The sequence below is a fragment of the Triturus cristatus genome, chromosome 5_2 (assembly GCF_964204655.1).
Source record: "Triturus cristatus chromosome 5_2, aTriCri1.1, whole genome shotgun sequence".
Classification (NCBI taxonomy): Eukaryota; Metazoa; Chordata; class Amphibia; order Caudata; family Salamandridae; genus Triturus; species Triturus cristatus.
In genome coordinates, this window is record NC_140588.1 from 404,096,192 (window position 1) to 404,112,009 (window position 15,818).

The 15,818-nt window shown below is 45.0% G+C and overlaps 1 protein-coding gene across 1 annotated transcript in view; it reads left to right on the forward strand.

The window, feature by feature from the left end:
* Positions 1 to 15,818, forward strand: part of SPMIP7 (sperm microtubule inner protein 7) — a 262,293-nt gene that overhangs the window by 42,341 nt on the left and 204,134 nt on the right. Inside the window, exon 2 of the mRNA XM_085606619.1 lies at positions 11,151 to 11,248. Within this exon, the coding sequence (XP_085462745.1) occupies positions 11,151 to 11,248 (98 nt within the window). The remainder of the gene's footprint in view (positions 1 to 11,150; positions 11,249 to 15,818) is intronic.

The following is a 15,818-nucleotide window of genomic DNA, read 5'->3' on the forward strand; positions in this document are numbered from 1 at the left end:
CTCCCAGGAATTCTGTAAGGCCCAAAAATAATATAATGTTCTCTTTCAAGACAGACACTACTTTACCCTGCTCCTGGTTCTGACACACAACAAATGAAGACAGAATAGAAGCCAAATTAAAAATTGGGTCATGCACAGAGAATATGTTAAGGCGAGATGAACCATTTGGTAGACTCAGTGATATATAAAAACACTAAACCAGATTATATGGTTTACCTAGAATGTCACCGTTTTAAAAGGGATGCGAAATAAAGATACTACAATGTTGGAAAGCCAATGATAAATCTTTGAATGGGCCATATTAAGAATGAATGGTATAAGCATAATTGCTATTATTCAAAATATGCACTTACTCAAATAACTTTGGGAAATGTGCGGAAACGGTGAAGGTACCATGGCTAAATCATTTGCAATTCCTAGAGGCTGCTCAGGTATGCATCCCCTTATCACAAGGGCAGCTATGAGCACAGCCCCTGGAATTATGCAACAAGGGAAGCCTTAATTTGGTGGCATGTTTGGCAAAAGTTTGGAAATAAATGCAAATTATGCAGCATAAAGTGCCACATGCAAAGTTTTCACCTCATTAGTACAAGTACTGGGGAGCCAGTTAGATTTTAAACACACTTAGTTGAGAATGTGGCTGGCCAGAAAAAGTATTCATAATTAAGGAGAGGACAGTGTGGAATCCAAGCCCCTGTGCCCACAGACCGATCTTCGCTTGATACTAAACGCCGAATGCCTGCACTACAGTAATATGGTATATATTGAAAGGTGAAGGGTCCAAAGAATGCAGCATGTAGCTGAAAGTTACTACTAGGGAAGCCCAGCAAAGGGAAAGGCAAGATCGGTGGGTCCACAATGTGCCGGTGCAATCTTATTTAAAACACCAGAATAATTTTTTTATAATGTTATTGGGGAGATAGTTGAGCGTGTTTTATTTATTTAATTATAACTTGGCCCAGACGAGTAAGGCTTAATTATGAGGTAGTAAGTATTTGTGCCACACTTACTGTAAAGCAAAGGAAAGTCACTAAAAAGCTTACACAGTAGTTAATAAGGAAACCAAACAAAAATGAAAGCATGCAAGTGTCCAGATTAGCAGAGGGCGCTATTGATGGTGTGCAGCTGCACATTTTTTATTACTTGTTCCCAAATCCGACATGACTGGTGTGTAAACGAGAAGAAGGAAGTTTGCCTTGGTGTTCACATACATTGTTTTGTATTCCCGTAATGTGTCTAATTTGTGCGCAACTAAAGCGCTGCAGTTACCTGCACTTCTATTGCTGCATGTAAAATCACCACTTTGAAGAGTCAAATTATATATATTGTTTAGGGAGATTTACTTAGTGTGCTCACGCCTTGCAGTCACTACTTGTAATATGATGGCACGTTTTATTTAGAAAATGCAGACGTGGAAGAGAAGGAAAGCCATGTGTGCATCAAATGTGGTATGCAAGGCAGTACAAACATGATTGCATTTCTGAAAACACCTATATGCACTGGTAAAAACATACTGATAAAAACCAATATTAATCTTTATTTGTAAACCAACTTGCTCTTACCAGAACATGCTAAACATGTTTTTTGATAAAATACCGTCCTCTCCGATAAAATACACAAAATTAAAAACACAGAAGACAATATGCTTTGGCGGTAGTGTGCAGCAACAAACAAAAGGCAGGGGGCAAGCTCTGTGGGTCCGTAATATGCCGGTGCAATCTTATTTGTAACACAACTAAATGCGCTGAATGTGTTTTTGATTTCCAAAATGCTATTGGGGAGATAGCTGAACGCGCTCTATTTATTTATATCTAACTCGTCCCAGAGCAGACAGCCCACACTTATGATGGTAAAGCAAAGGATACGAGTTTGTTGATGGCAATTTGTTCAATATTCAGCAATTTGGTTGAATTTACCAATGTTTGAGTCCTGTAAATAAAACGCTGGTTACTGGTGCACCTTAGTTTGAAAGAAGTATTTATGTGCCACGCCAATGGACAGGACTTTCTGAAATGGCTAAAAATTAACATAGCCTAGACAGCAGACTGAAATTCACACCTTGCACGAGGCCAGGCGCTGTTCACGCTATGTAGTCGCACAGTAAACCGGGAAGAAAGTAGTGTGGAACTCGGCAGAACAAAACAAAGTCCTGCGGCCTCCGAAAGCAGCTGCCATTATTTAAGATTATCGCAGCAGCACGTAGGTGTGCGCAGCGCTGATCTTGAACAAATAGCAATAAAAATCAGGCGCACGCATAAAAAAATACATTTTAAAAAAGCACAGAGCGCGCTGAGCCATGAAGAAGGTAGAGTGGAACCTGGCTTGAACAAATAGTAATAGAAATCAGGCGCATGTATAAACAAGTGGCCGCAAGAGTGATCGCGATCAAACATCAAAGCGGCCGCGAAAGTGAAAGTAATCGCGGTAAAGCGCGGCGCGCGCGCACATGCACTGTAGCTCTAGGCTGGCCTGGTAGCACTTTTTGGAGCCCTCTCAAAAAGTCTCGCCAGACCAGCGCATGCGCTGGGTCAGGCGAGACCTAAAAACGGCACCAAGCCCAGCAAACATATATGCGGAGTGCATTGTATAGTAACATTAATCATACTAGTTAGTTTACCGATTACATCTGTCCAAAATGTGGCAACCCCTCGACATGTCCAGGCTAAATGCCAGAAATCGGCTTCTGGAGCTCCACAACGTTTACATGCATCAGTGTCTTGTAACCCATAATGAAATAGTTTCTGCGGAGTTTGGTAAGCCTGATAGATATATTTGAAATGAATTATTCGAAGGTTCCCGTTTGAGGTCAGGTCGCCTGTCTACTGACAGCAGTACTCCCAATCCAGTTGCGTGATCTGTGGGGTTAGATGTGTATTCCATCTCTCCAAACTCCTGCTGGGGAATGTGAGTTTTTCAGCCCGGGCTGCTTGATATATCTTGGTGATAAGCTTATGACGTGTGGGGCTGTTCTGTGTATAACTGATGTCGTCATCCGACACAAAAGTACCAGCCACATATAAATCCCGCATGTGAGTGATCCCAGCCAGTTTCAAAATGTTTAAAGCTCCCTTGTCATGCGTGACTGACAGGGCCGAGTGGCAGGCAAGTGGCAGTAGAGGGGAATATAGTGGGCGCTTCCCAGCTAAGCGACCTCAATTCTGCCAGGCTGCCACAGTGCTGTCGATAGTGTAGATTTCAGTACGGGGTGTATGTGGTTGTGAGTTAGAATGGAACTCTGGGGTATGGGGTGCACATTGCCGTTTTCGACTGCAAGGTGTGGTGTGAAGTCGTAAGTGCCAAACAAGTAAAGCGCATATTGGGCGTGCGCACTTAAATAATATAAATAGAGATCGGGTACGTTAAAGCCGCCCTCTTTATATCCTAGAGTAAGTGTCTCCCAATTGACCCGGGTTTGTTTGCCCCCCCAAATCAGCCGGAGAAGCAAGGACCGTAAGGACTTAAAGTAGTGTTGGGTGAGCGCGATCGGTATGTTGCGAAATAGGTATAAAAATGTAGGTAGTATAATCATCTTTATAAGGGCTATGCAATCGGCTAGTGATAGTGGGATTTTCACCCATCTATCGACCTGTTGTTCCAGAGTCGCATAGGCAACACCGTAGTTTTTGCGAATGACTACTTCAGGGTTGCGGTGAACCCACACCCCCACATATTTCACAGGGTCCGTAGCCCATGTAAGCGGGAATTCGAGGGCATAGGGTTGTGTGCATTGTGTTAGCGGTACCACCACCAGCGCTATTGAATTTGCTGTGCTGTGTTTGACGCTCCCCAGGATCACCAGGTGGCGCGCTTGATTCCATGCCAGGTTTATGGTATTTATGTACTGCCAATCAAGTCACAATGAAGTGCTGTTGATCTTAATGTGATTTAGATAAAACTGATTGGTTTCATTTGAAAAAGAAGAAAAACGTGATAAAAGGAAAGATAAAGCTTTTCTAACTTTTCTAATTTCTTGGTGTAGCGTCGTTTTTAGTGATGGTACGCTGGAGTGCTGAGGTGAGTGTGACGCAAGCACGACATGTTACTCTGGAATGAGGCCTTTCCACCTGAGCCAAGCTACCGTAGGTCTCTAGGTCCAACAGTATGCACACCATGTTACTCACAATGTAATCAGTTTATTCAACCTTTAACTGTTGCGTGCAAAACAGGGCTGTGCCTTGCCCTAGCAGCACCTTCCATAATACAATGTTGTGGCGAGTGCGTTATCGTTGTTCCACTCCCAGTCGCACTGAGTAAATGGATACTAGATCCTCTTTATGATTCCACTTAAAAACCTTCCTTTTAGTCCAAGAAAATGAATCCACTATGTTTGTCAGAATTTCTTCTTTACATTTTTTCCATTTTTTCCTGGTCCACATACATGGCCTGATGCATTTTAAAATGCTTCTCATATTCCCGTATGCCCATCCAGGCCTCTTGGTAACATTAGTGACCATTTCGACAATGGTCACAATGTGAAAACAGACTTTTTGATTATTATTTATCACATATAGTATTCGGAAATCTCATGTACATATAAGAAGCTTTGACTAACGTACAACGTTACTTTGGTGTTGATCATTTCAGGCAGGACAAAGTGTATTCTGGGTGTTGATGTTCTTGAGGGTTACACAGGGAGTCAGGTGATTAACAAGTTTGCACGTAGGGGGCGGAGTACGCACGTTTTGAAAGCTGGTTAAATGGTGAGTGGGTTACACGTGAGATACAACGCTGGTGTAGGCACACGCAGTGCGGATAGAGAAGGTATGCAGTGAGCAGGTATGTGTGAGGTCGGGTTTTGTGAGTTCACGGGGCGCCTGCAGATAAGTAGGTTTGGAGGCATTCAGAGTGTGGGTTGAGGACGTTTGAGATCGGGAGAGTGAAATGAATGCGGTGATTACGTGAATGAAGGGAGTGTAGAGAATGGTAGAATTTTCATGAGATGAGAGTTGAGTACGAATGGTCTAAGAGAGAGAGTACTAAAGAAGGCGATCTAACAGATGTGCGCAAGAGGGCGCTAGCGGGAGTGATGCACAAATTTGACACTCGAGGAAACGTAGGTTTCTTAACAGATGGTTGTTTTTGTACTGTTGATGGGTGGGAGGATAATGTTCGTGGATTATAGGGAGCACAGTTTTGGTTTCCTTAGTTACTTTTTTATTGATGGTCTGAACCCAAAATGATATAATTGTAAACACAAATTACTGATTTATGTGACAATTGTAGATAATGTAACCTAGAAGACAACTTAATAATTATGTAGTCTTTGGATTTGTTGATTTACAGTTACCCCTGACGAAGGGCTGGAAATTAGCCCGAAATGCATTGGGTTTCTAATAAAGAAAATCTGCTCAGAACCATTATCTGCATTTTGAATCATATTTTCAAAGAGGCCTGGATGGGCATACGGGAATATGGGAAGCATTTTAAAATGCATCAGGCCATGTATGTGGACCAGGACAAAAATGAAAAAAATGTAAAGAAGAAATTCTGACAAACATTGTGGATTCATTTTCTTGGACTAAAAGGATGGTTTTTACGTGGAAGCATAAAGAGGATCTAGTATCCATTTACGCAGTGCGACTGGGAGGGGGGCGTAGGAGGTCTCCAGGTCTCACATGCTTTTTCAGGAGGTCTGGTAAGGGTGTTGCTAACTCAAAATAATTGAGGATGAATCTTCGGTAGTATCCGAGTAACCGTAAGAAAGCCCCGACTTCTCTTTTTGTGGAGGGAAAGTGAGTGTCAACAATTGCCCTCACTTTTTCAAGCTGTGGCTCAATGACCCCGTTTCTGAGAAGATAGCTGAGGTAGCTGCCTTTGTGGAAACCCACCCGGGACTTTTTTGCGTTCACATGAAGACCACCAGTTTGAAGGGCCTTCAATACCAGGCTACAGTGGGATAAATGTTGTTCCCAGGTGGGGCTATAAATGACAATGTTGTCCAAGTAGGCTGATGAATAGGATTGGTGACCGTGGAGTACCCTATTCATGAGCCTCTGGAAAGTACCCGGAGCTCTGTGTAAACCAAAGGGCAATACAGTGAATTCATAAAGGCATGTTGGGGTGGAAAAGGCAGTCTTCTCCAGGTCTTGGGGTCAGAGGGGGACCTGCCAATATCCTTTGTGAGGTCAAGAATTGTGTTATATTGTGCCTCACCCAGCTTCTGGATGAGTTCGTCTACACGAGGTAGTGGATAGGAGTCGAACTTCGAGATTGCGTTGACTGCCCAGAAATTGATGCAAAACTGAACGGTTCGGACCGGTTTTGACCCGAGGACAATCGGCGAGGACCAGTTGCTCTGGGAGGGTTTGATGACTCTCATAGCAAGCATATTCTCGACCTCATTATTGATCGCCTTTCTTCAGGCTGCGGGTATCTGATAAAGCCTTTGTTTTATGGTTTTCCTTGGCTCTGTGGAGATGGAATGTTCAACCAGGGTGGTTCTTCCAGGGAGGTCAGAAAGCAAGGAAGAGAAGGGACATAACATAGCCTGTAAGGCTGTCTTTTGTGCTCTCGAGAGGTTCTCGTTAACCACTAAGTGTCTCAGAGTGGTATTCTCCTTTTGGGGATCAGGAACAGCAACGTGTGTGTTGCTGGGAAGGGGGCCTAACCATTTTTTTTAACAGGTTGATGTGGTAGGTTTGGGTTTTTCAGGGTGTCATTTGTACCTCGTAAGTGGTTAGACCTATCTTTTTAATGATTTTGTAAGGCCCCTTCCACAAACCGACCTTGGGAAGGGAAGACGGAAGGAGCACCAGCACCCAATCATGCACCTTCAGGTGATGCCATTTCTTCCCCCTGTCGTAGAAGGTCTGCTGTCTAATCTGAGCTCTTTCTAAATTGGCATCTTCAAAATCCCTTAGTTTATGAAAGCGTGAAAGGCCTGGGTGTAGTCTAGGAATGACCTGGTTTTATCCTGTTTCTATTGTTCCCAGGCCTCTTTAGTTATTTCTAAGAGGGTGCGGAACTGTCTCCCATAAAGGAGTTCAAAGGGAGAGAAGCCTAGACTGCTCTGTATTTGGCTCCTTATTACAAAGAGCGCTAGGGGAAGAAGGATGTCTCAGTCACGTCCCTCTACCGCTAGCATCTTTTTCAGGGTCAGATTTAGGGTGGCGTTGTAGCGTTCACATAGTCCTTCAGTTTGGGGATGGTACACTAAGGTCTTTATGTGAGAAATACTAAGAGCCTTGCATATCTGGGACATCAACTTGGAGTCGAAGGGGGTCCCTTGGTCGGTGAGTATTTCTCTCGGAACACCCTCCCTCGAAAACAGTTCGAGGAGCTTATCGCTGATGTTGGTGGTAGTGGGGGCCCTCAGCGGGAGTGCCTCTGGGTAACGAGTGGAGTAGTCCACAACCACCAACGCATACTGGTTTCCCTTCTTGGAACAAGGTAATAGGCCAATGAGGTCCATCCCTACCCTTTTGAAGGGCTTACCGATAATCGATAAGGGCTATAAGGGAACCAGAGGTGGGTGATTGGGGTTCTTTTTTGGCAGACCTCACACTCCTGTCAATACTTGGTAACATGGGCGAATATGCCTGGCCATTAAAAGTGTTGCAGGATGGTTTGAGTGGTATTTTGAGTCCCCCTGTGTCCAGCAAGCAAGTGGGAGTGTGCAAAAAAACAGAACCTGTTCTTGAAAGCACTGTGGTACCAACAACTGAGGGGTGTCCCCGGGTTTTCCTGTTCTATACAGGAGTTCGGTCATAACATGGAAGAGAGGAAAGACAGGGTTGGGTAGGGGAGGTTTCTGGGCTTGGACCCTTGCTGCTTGCATGGTGGGGTCATATATCTGACTGTATTTAAAGCTTTTATCTCAAAACCATGGCGCCTATAAAGGTAGGTTGGGCGGCTGGTGGTGTAGAAGCAGGGTGGACGTTATCCCTGAGAAGAGTTAGGAACATAGGGTGGTGTAGCCCCAGTATCAGCTGTTCTGGATGATTGGGTAACACCCCCAGTCTGGCCTGTAAAGTCTCCCCACCCGGAAGGGAAATGGGTATTGGGGCAATCGGGTAGATACGCACATCGCCATGAACACACCTTATGGGTATTTGTTCCCCCTTTAGGATGTGGGACTGGTTGACTAGGGATTCGAGGATGACTGATTGACAGCAGCCTGAGTCTAACAAAGCCCGGACTGAACCCCCGTTCACTTGTAGGCTCACATAGAAACAGGAACCTCGGTGTACAGGACTGTTCTAGGTACACTCTTGGGTGGGCAGAATTTTGCGATATGACCCCATTCGCCGCAGTCAAAGCACTGAGGTCCCCTTGATGGACTGGGCTCAGGCCTGTATCCACGCGGTCTGGAAAGCTCCGGGAGGGTTTTCAATATTTCTTCTCCGTTTTGACAGGAGGAGTAGAAAAACAACGTGATTTCTCTGTCTCCCAGGAAAAGGAGCGTGGTTGGGCTCTTGAAAATGTGGTGGCCATTTCAACCACGTTTTCCACAGTAAAATGGGTGTGGTCTTTCATGTCTCAATAACTTCTGTGTGGAGAATGGTAGAGCCTCCAAGTACTATTCCAAATAGATCAGAAACATGATCTCCTTTGTATGTTCTTGGGGTTTCAGCCATTTATCAGTGGCTGCCTTAAGTTTAAAGAACAGAGTTTTTGGGTTGTCTCCCGGCGTACCCCTTTCCTTCCTGAAATGTACCCTATATGCTTCCGGGTCCATACCCAAGTGGTCTAATATGATAACCTTTATCTCAACATAGGGTGCATTCCCTGACAAGTTGGCCACCTGGTACGCAGCCTGGGCTTCTCCTGTCAGTAAGGGAGCCAAGAAGAAGGTCCATTTGGGTTCCGGCCAGCCACATGCTCGGGCCACTCTCTCAAAGTTTAGCAAGAAAGCGTCAGGGTATTCCCCGGGGATATACTTCTGCAACACTATATTGGGGTTCCCAGCCTGAGTACCCGGTCGTGTCTGTATCTGTGAGGTCAGCTGTAGTTGGTCCACTGCCACCTTATGGATGCATTCCACCTGATGATTCATGGTATCTTTGAACAAATCTCTGTCCACCTGGGCTGACATCATTGGCTTTTCCAGGGCTCATTCGAGCTTCTCCTGCCCGCGGATCAGCTGCTGTATGAGGTTCTCCATATTGGAAGGATATGGAGCTATTCCCGCATTCTCCACCATGTGTGGGCCTGGACAAAAGCAATACTGAGAGCAGAGGTGGGTTTAGGTGGTTTATTGCATGGAAAGACAGATGGACTATGGTTTTTAGTCCAATGGTCTTTATCGTCGCACGCTGTATCCTTTAGGATGAGCACTTCATGGATCTGTGGATGCTAGGCATTCCTCGGAAAGAAAAAGCAAAGAACAGAAAAGCTCTGTAAGAGCATGATCCGGTTGGACTACTAATGTAAGGGATAAGGAGTGGGGAGAAACATCACTCGTTTTCCGTCACCAGTGAGTATGCCGGCATGCGTTGCCCTGTAAGACTGGAGTGTTCCTGACACGCAGCATTAGCTAGGAATCACTTTGACTTGGGCAACCCCCCTCCCGTCATCTCCAGAAGCAAGCTAGCGGCCCTGGTTCCTTTCCCCAGGAAACCTCTGAGGCGCGTACGTACCTCCGAAAGCCACGCTCCTCCAGGAACGTGGTTGGCCAATTCGCTGCACCGGATGGGGTCCGACTCCCTCTTTTCTTCGGATGCAGGAGGCTCTGCTCTCGTCTCCCCCGGGCTTCAGGATTCTGCCCTCAATACCGCATTGTTTTCTTCTCTCCCTCAGGTCCAGAGTCTCTGTTGTTCCTCCGGTTGGTGTCTCGGTGTCCTGTCCGCGGGGGCAGTCCCATTTCAAATGCCTTCCCGTTCTAAGACCGGCATCCATTGGAGCATGTGACCCGCTCACATGGGTAGAGTCCTGAAGAGTCAGATCCTTAAAGGAGCCGTGTAGACTTTTTGTAAAAGACACCGGAGGGGACTGAAAACAGAGTTGAGGAGAGATGTAGGGGGAATAACAGCTCGACATCATGCTCCTCAGGTGGGTCTCCGTTGGGCACCTCGTGACACAGATCCAAACTTATATCTCCGGTGCTAATTGCACACACATGGGAGTTTGCCCGCATGTGAAAATTGGCACAAATCGTGTAGCATGCATTCCACATTGCGATGTTGTGCATCTTTGAAGCCTCAAAACACACAGTATTACCATGTTATCCTCCATTCTGAGGTGCATTGAACACAATGGTGTGGTGCTGTTTACTGAGCAAATACTGCATCTTGCGTTATAGGGATGTACTTGGTGTGCAGTTTCCACTTTGGATTACATTAAGAGAGGAATTATCCCCATAATTTACAACCTTATTGCATTCGCCATATGCCAGCAAATGGCTATCTCATGTACTGAGGAGGGGACTAAATGATAATTTTTTAACAATTAAATGTAAGTATTATTGATTACTTCTAAAGCTATGCAAGACTTATACTAGTACTCAAGTGGTCTTTGCTCATCTGGTATTTAAGTGTAAAATACAGGTTAATATCTCGTATGTATTAACTTGTCTGTAAGTTGTTATATATTTGTACCAGTGAATGATTTCTGGAAATCAAGTTACACTTGTACATATATTAGTTGTACTTAAGGATTTCAAATTGCATTTTATTGTAAGTAATTGTTGTATCTGATGATGGGTTATTTAAACCAATTAAACAACAACATTTAATTCAGTCGATACCCAGGTACCAGCGATTCACAAATTATGTTCAAGGCAATGTTTACATATGGTCCATCAGATATGGCAGTGTGTGAGCAGTGGCCAAAAGCTGAACCAACTTAGCCTTCTTTACCTAAGCAAGGTGAACATTAACACCAATAGGGACACCAGGACTCTATGAGACAAAGCAGTTGACTCCTGCAACTGAAGTGTAAGATGTTTCATATGTGGTCTCCAGTCTTGTTTATCCCTAAAATGTGTAGTACTAATTTTCTGTATAGATTTGTTTGCTAGTTTTGTCTTAATTGATTTCCATTGTGATAGTCTTGGCATTATTGCTTTGGTGAAAGAGAGTGCACAACTCTCAACACAAAAAGCTAACCCAGAACATAATAATGAACAAGGCACATTATTGTGTCAAGCTTTAAATGGAATTTGTTTATTATAAATGGACCCAAACTGATCAAATGTTTTTGCCAATTTACAGGTTGGACCAGCAAAGAGAAAGTGATTCCCCATAGACCTCATGGTCCTATGAATACGTTAATTCAAAAAATTTCATTTGATATTGACCCTGCATTAAAGGTAATATATTTTAGTTCAACAACTACAAAGTCTTGAGCTACTGCACCTGTTGAAAGAAACTAAGTGAAAGTGGCATATTTAAAAGGAAGTGTTTGCTTTTTCCTTTTTCCAATTTTACTGCATCAGCTCGGAGTAGTTATGTTATATCAGTGGTGCTTAAGACCTGTCTCGCAGTCTGCACATCTTTCATTCTCTTTCAGATGCCTCCTGCTTGATATATTAGTTTAAAAGCAGTAGTTCAAACTTTATACTGTTTTTGTATGCACGTAGCGGGTTACTAGGACTTAACAGAAGACACCTTGATTTAAATATAAAATACAAAAACAGGGCTCATTCTAAGCCTGAAAGGGCTGTAATTGTGAAATACTTAAAAAAAATTGTTTTACTTATTGGCAGTGCTTAAGGTCAAAATTAATAAAATGAATGAAATAGTGTTCAGCCGGCACTATCAAATGTCGGGGGTGCAGAATACCAACTGCCTGATTACAATCTTGGTGGATGGGATACTCCGTCACAAACATGACAGATATCCCGTCCACAGTATTGCAAGTTCCATAGGATATAATGGAATCGTAATACCGCAAACGGTATATCCATCATGTTTGTAATGGAGTAACCCTGTCCACCCAGATCGTAATCAGGATCCAAGACTGTGCAGTCTTGTTTGTTTCATCCATCAACAGACACCTCCTACCCTTTCATTTGACTCTTTCAGGTCCCTTTTTTTTAGCCCTGCTTTCTTTCAGTTTTACTTTTTTTCTGTCTTTCTCTTCCTCCTTCTTCCCCTCTCTCCTCTCCCCTGTTAGTGTTTTTCTCTGTCTTGCTCTGGGTCAAAGTCTTATGGGGGGGAAATAAGCGCTGGTCCCCAAAAATGAGCGCAGGTGGGCCCCACCTGCAAGCACTGCTTATTAGGAAATTAGCAGCTGTAGTGCGTGCAGTTCCCCTAATAGTTCATGGAAGGCCAGGCTTTGGTGATGAGAGGATTGGCTTTCTTTTTGTGAGAATTATGAGCCAAGGAATTGAATTTATATTCCACTCTTTTCTTTACTGTCAGTCCATGTCCAATATTGATTGTCTTCTCAATAAGGTATACTCAACAGAAAACTCAGGCTACTTTCTGTGGCTTAGTGTTTTTGCCACAGCCTAGATTCAGTGTGGGTAGTCCAAGTAAATCTAATGTTTTTTAGCGAATTCAGTTGAAATAACTTGCTTTAACTATGGACCACTTGTGATATAGAGGATACTAGGAATAGATGTGCTTTTCAAATTTGACAGGGTCTAAACTTTTCACAAAAGCTTGAGCCCATACCCTTAGGGGTCATTCGCAGATGATTGCTTTTACCATTTTTTTTTTAACGTTTTTTTAAATAATTCTTTTTATTGAACAAACACAAGTCGACATAACAGGTTACAAGAAAGAGAGCAGATTCTTTGAGTCAAGTGCTGTCATGAGTACAAGTTATATAGGTATTTCATAGTAGGTCACAATGGCTGTGGTGTAATTGGGTCATCTGGTATGGGAACAGTGGAGGGAACACAGATATTGCCTCTATAGGCATTCCATTTATTCCATATGGAGGACCACTTTCTGGGGCATCCACGTGAGACATAGACGGTCTTTTCCCTGAACATGCACCAATCCATGTCCACCTTCCAAGACTACACCCTAGGCGGCTCTCCCGCTCCCCACAGTTGTGCGATATTTCGCTTGGCCACCGTCTGACCCAGTGTAACCCAGATTTTGTCTTACTGTTGAGATCGTTGGGTTCCCATACATTCAAAAGGCATCTCTTAGCTTCTGGCCACAGGACAGCCCCCAGCACAGTGCTCATGCTATCATTTATCTTCGACCAGTAGGACTGTATAAGCACACATTCCCATATTATGTGTATAAAGGAGCCCAGCAGCCCATTCGTCTGCCTGCAATTGCCCTCATCTGTTTTCCCCATTTTGACTAGAGTCGGTCCAGAAACGTATATTCTATGGAGGATCATCAACTGAACCAGACGCAGTCTAGATGAGGTTGCTACCTCTTTTGGGGACGAGATTGCCTCCTGCCACTCTTCGTCATCTAGTTCTTGCCTATCTCCCTCCCAGCGCTGTCTTAAAAGTATCAGAGGATCCGGAGTATTATTGATCAGCTTTTTATAGGTCAAGGATATTGCTTTGTCTGGCAAGTAGCCATCTAGTAACCTGTCCTCTAGTGGTGAAGTCTGGTAGGGAGGTATGTTTGACAAGAGTGCGTGTCTGATTTGTTAATATCAAAAATACTCAGGGTTCGCGAGCTCGTGACTGTGTCATAGAGCGGAAAATGTGAGCACCTCTCCCCAATCCCATAGATCCCCGATTCTCGAAATCCCAATAAGGTCCCACTTGTCGAATCCCTTTGTGGTGCCTAATGAGCCCAGCTGTTCCGCCACCCACAGAGGGGTGGCCAGTGTGAGCTTCTTGTCCCACCCCAGGCTTTTGTTGGTTGTGTGCCAGATTAGCACTGAATGTTTGGTTGGGCCTGTCAAGGGAAACCTCCGGGGCTTAGAATAGAGAGCCCTGTGGTAGGCACCTCCCTGTAGCAGCCATTTGTCTAGTCTATATGCAGGGTCATCGTCGTGGCGGTAGGTGCAGTGGTTAATCACTGCCAGATGCACAGCCCAATAGTATCTTTTGATGACAGGCAATGCCATAACCCATCATACTAACTTAGGACTAGTTTCTGCAGGGCGATACGTGGTCTTCCATCCCATAGTAGGTCTCGCTGCAGGCTCTCTACCTCGCCAAAGTATCTCGCTGGGACTAAATCCGGGGTATTTTGCAATGCGTAAAGGAAGCGCGGCAATGACATCATTTTGAATAATGCTGCCCTCCCTAGTAGCGAGAGTGGGAGCGTCTTCCAGGTAGCGAAGTCTCGTTAAAGCCTCTGCAAAGGGGGAGTCGGTTATGCTCGTATCTGAGTTTGGGGTCAGCCGTAATAAAGATACTTAGATAGGGGAAACCCTCTCTCACAGTCTGTATAGGGCAGCCACGGGGCAGGGGGGGAGGATCACCTCTGAGAACATCCATCAAGGACTTGCTCCAATTATTCCTATAGACCGAGTACCTCCCAAAAGTCGTAAAGATGTTGAGGACAGTGTGGAGGGAAGGTTTTGGGGAGGCCAGATATAGGAGGATATCATCTGTATACAGGGAAATGTGGTCCTCCCAAACCGCCGCCCACTTGAGTCCCCTGATGGAGGGGTGTCAACGGAGCCACGCCGCTAAGGGTTCTATGGAGAGAGCGAAAAGGAGGGGTGACAACGGACAGCCCTGTCAGATCTCACGACCCAACCCAACCCAAAGACCTCAGATTTCTTGTTATTAACCACAACTTGTGCCAGGGGCTCCGTGTAAAGGAGTTTGACCCATCCAATGAAGCCAGGCCGGAACCCCAGTTTGGTTAAAACAGCGAAGAGGTAGGACCACTCTATCGTGTCATCTGCCTTTGTGGCATCTAGTGAGACCACTACTGCTGCTTCCTGGATTGTTGTCTAGCCTACCCAGCACCCCGTGGAGGCGGCGTAGATTCAACGTCGTATTGCCATGAGGCATGAAGTCGGATTGAGCAGGGTGTATTAATTTACAGATTACTTGGATGAGGTGATTTGCCAAAACTTTAGCTAAGATTTTGGGTTCTGAATTAAGCAGGGAGATAGGTCTATATGAGGAGGATTTATCCTTTGGTTTACCCTCCTTGTGTATAGCCACCAGTGTGGCTACTCGTTGGTCTTGTGGTAGCAGCCCATTTTTCTGACTTTCATCGAACATGGCCCGTAAGTGCGGGACAATAACGTCAGGTTTCAGTTTGTATAATTCAATCGGTAGGCCATTGGGGCCCATGGCCTTGCTGGAGCCAAGGCTTCTGATCGCCTATGCCAGTTCATCATTGGTGAGGGCGCTATCTAGCATGTCCCTTTCTTCTGCGGACAGAGTTGGCATCTGGATGTCTCTGAGAAGCTCCGTGGAATCCTCCACGGAGAAGGTGGAATACAATCGGTACACCGAGCTATTGTAGCCAGCAACTTCACTGGCGATAGCTTGCCGGTCAGTCACACTTTGCCCCCCATCGACCACTAGTTCCGGGACCAGCCAGGTCACCATGTCCTTCTTGTCCAGCCAGGCGAGCAGTTTCCCGGCTTTATCACCTAGGTCTTATATCTACCAGTTTTGTCCCTCCCCATTGTTTTGGCCATGTCAGTGGCAATGTTTCTGTATTCTTCTCGTTTGAGTCTCAGGGTATGAAGGGCCTCTTGTGTGATCTCTTCTCTATCGGTCTCCTCGAGGCGAAGAATCTCATTCTCCACCTGTATCAGATCTTTCAGTTTTTCTTTCCGCGTCGCGGCAATCGAGGAGAGTGCCTGCCCTCTGAACACTTTCTTGAATGCTTCCCAGATAGTTTGTGGGGAGTGGACCGAACCCACATTCTCAAGGAAATAGTTGTCAATAGACCGAAGGAGTCATTTCTTGACCACAGGGTTTCGGAGGTAGCAGGGGTTGATAGGCGCGACTCTCCCAACTTGTTTTTCATCTAGGACCAATT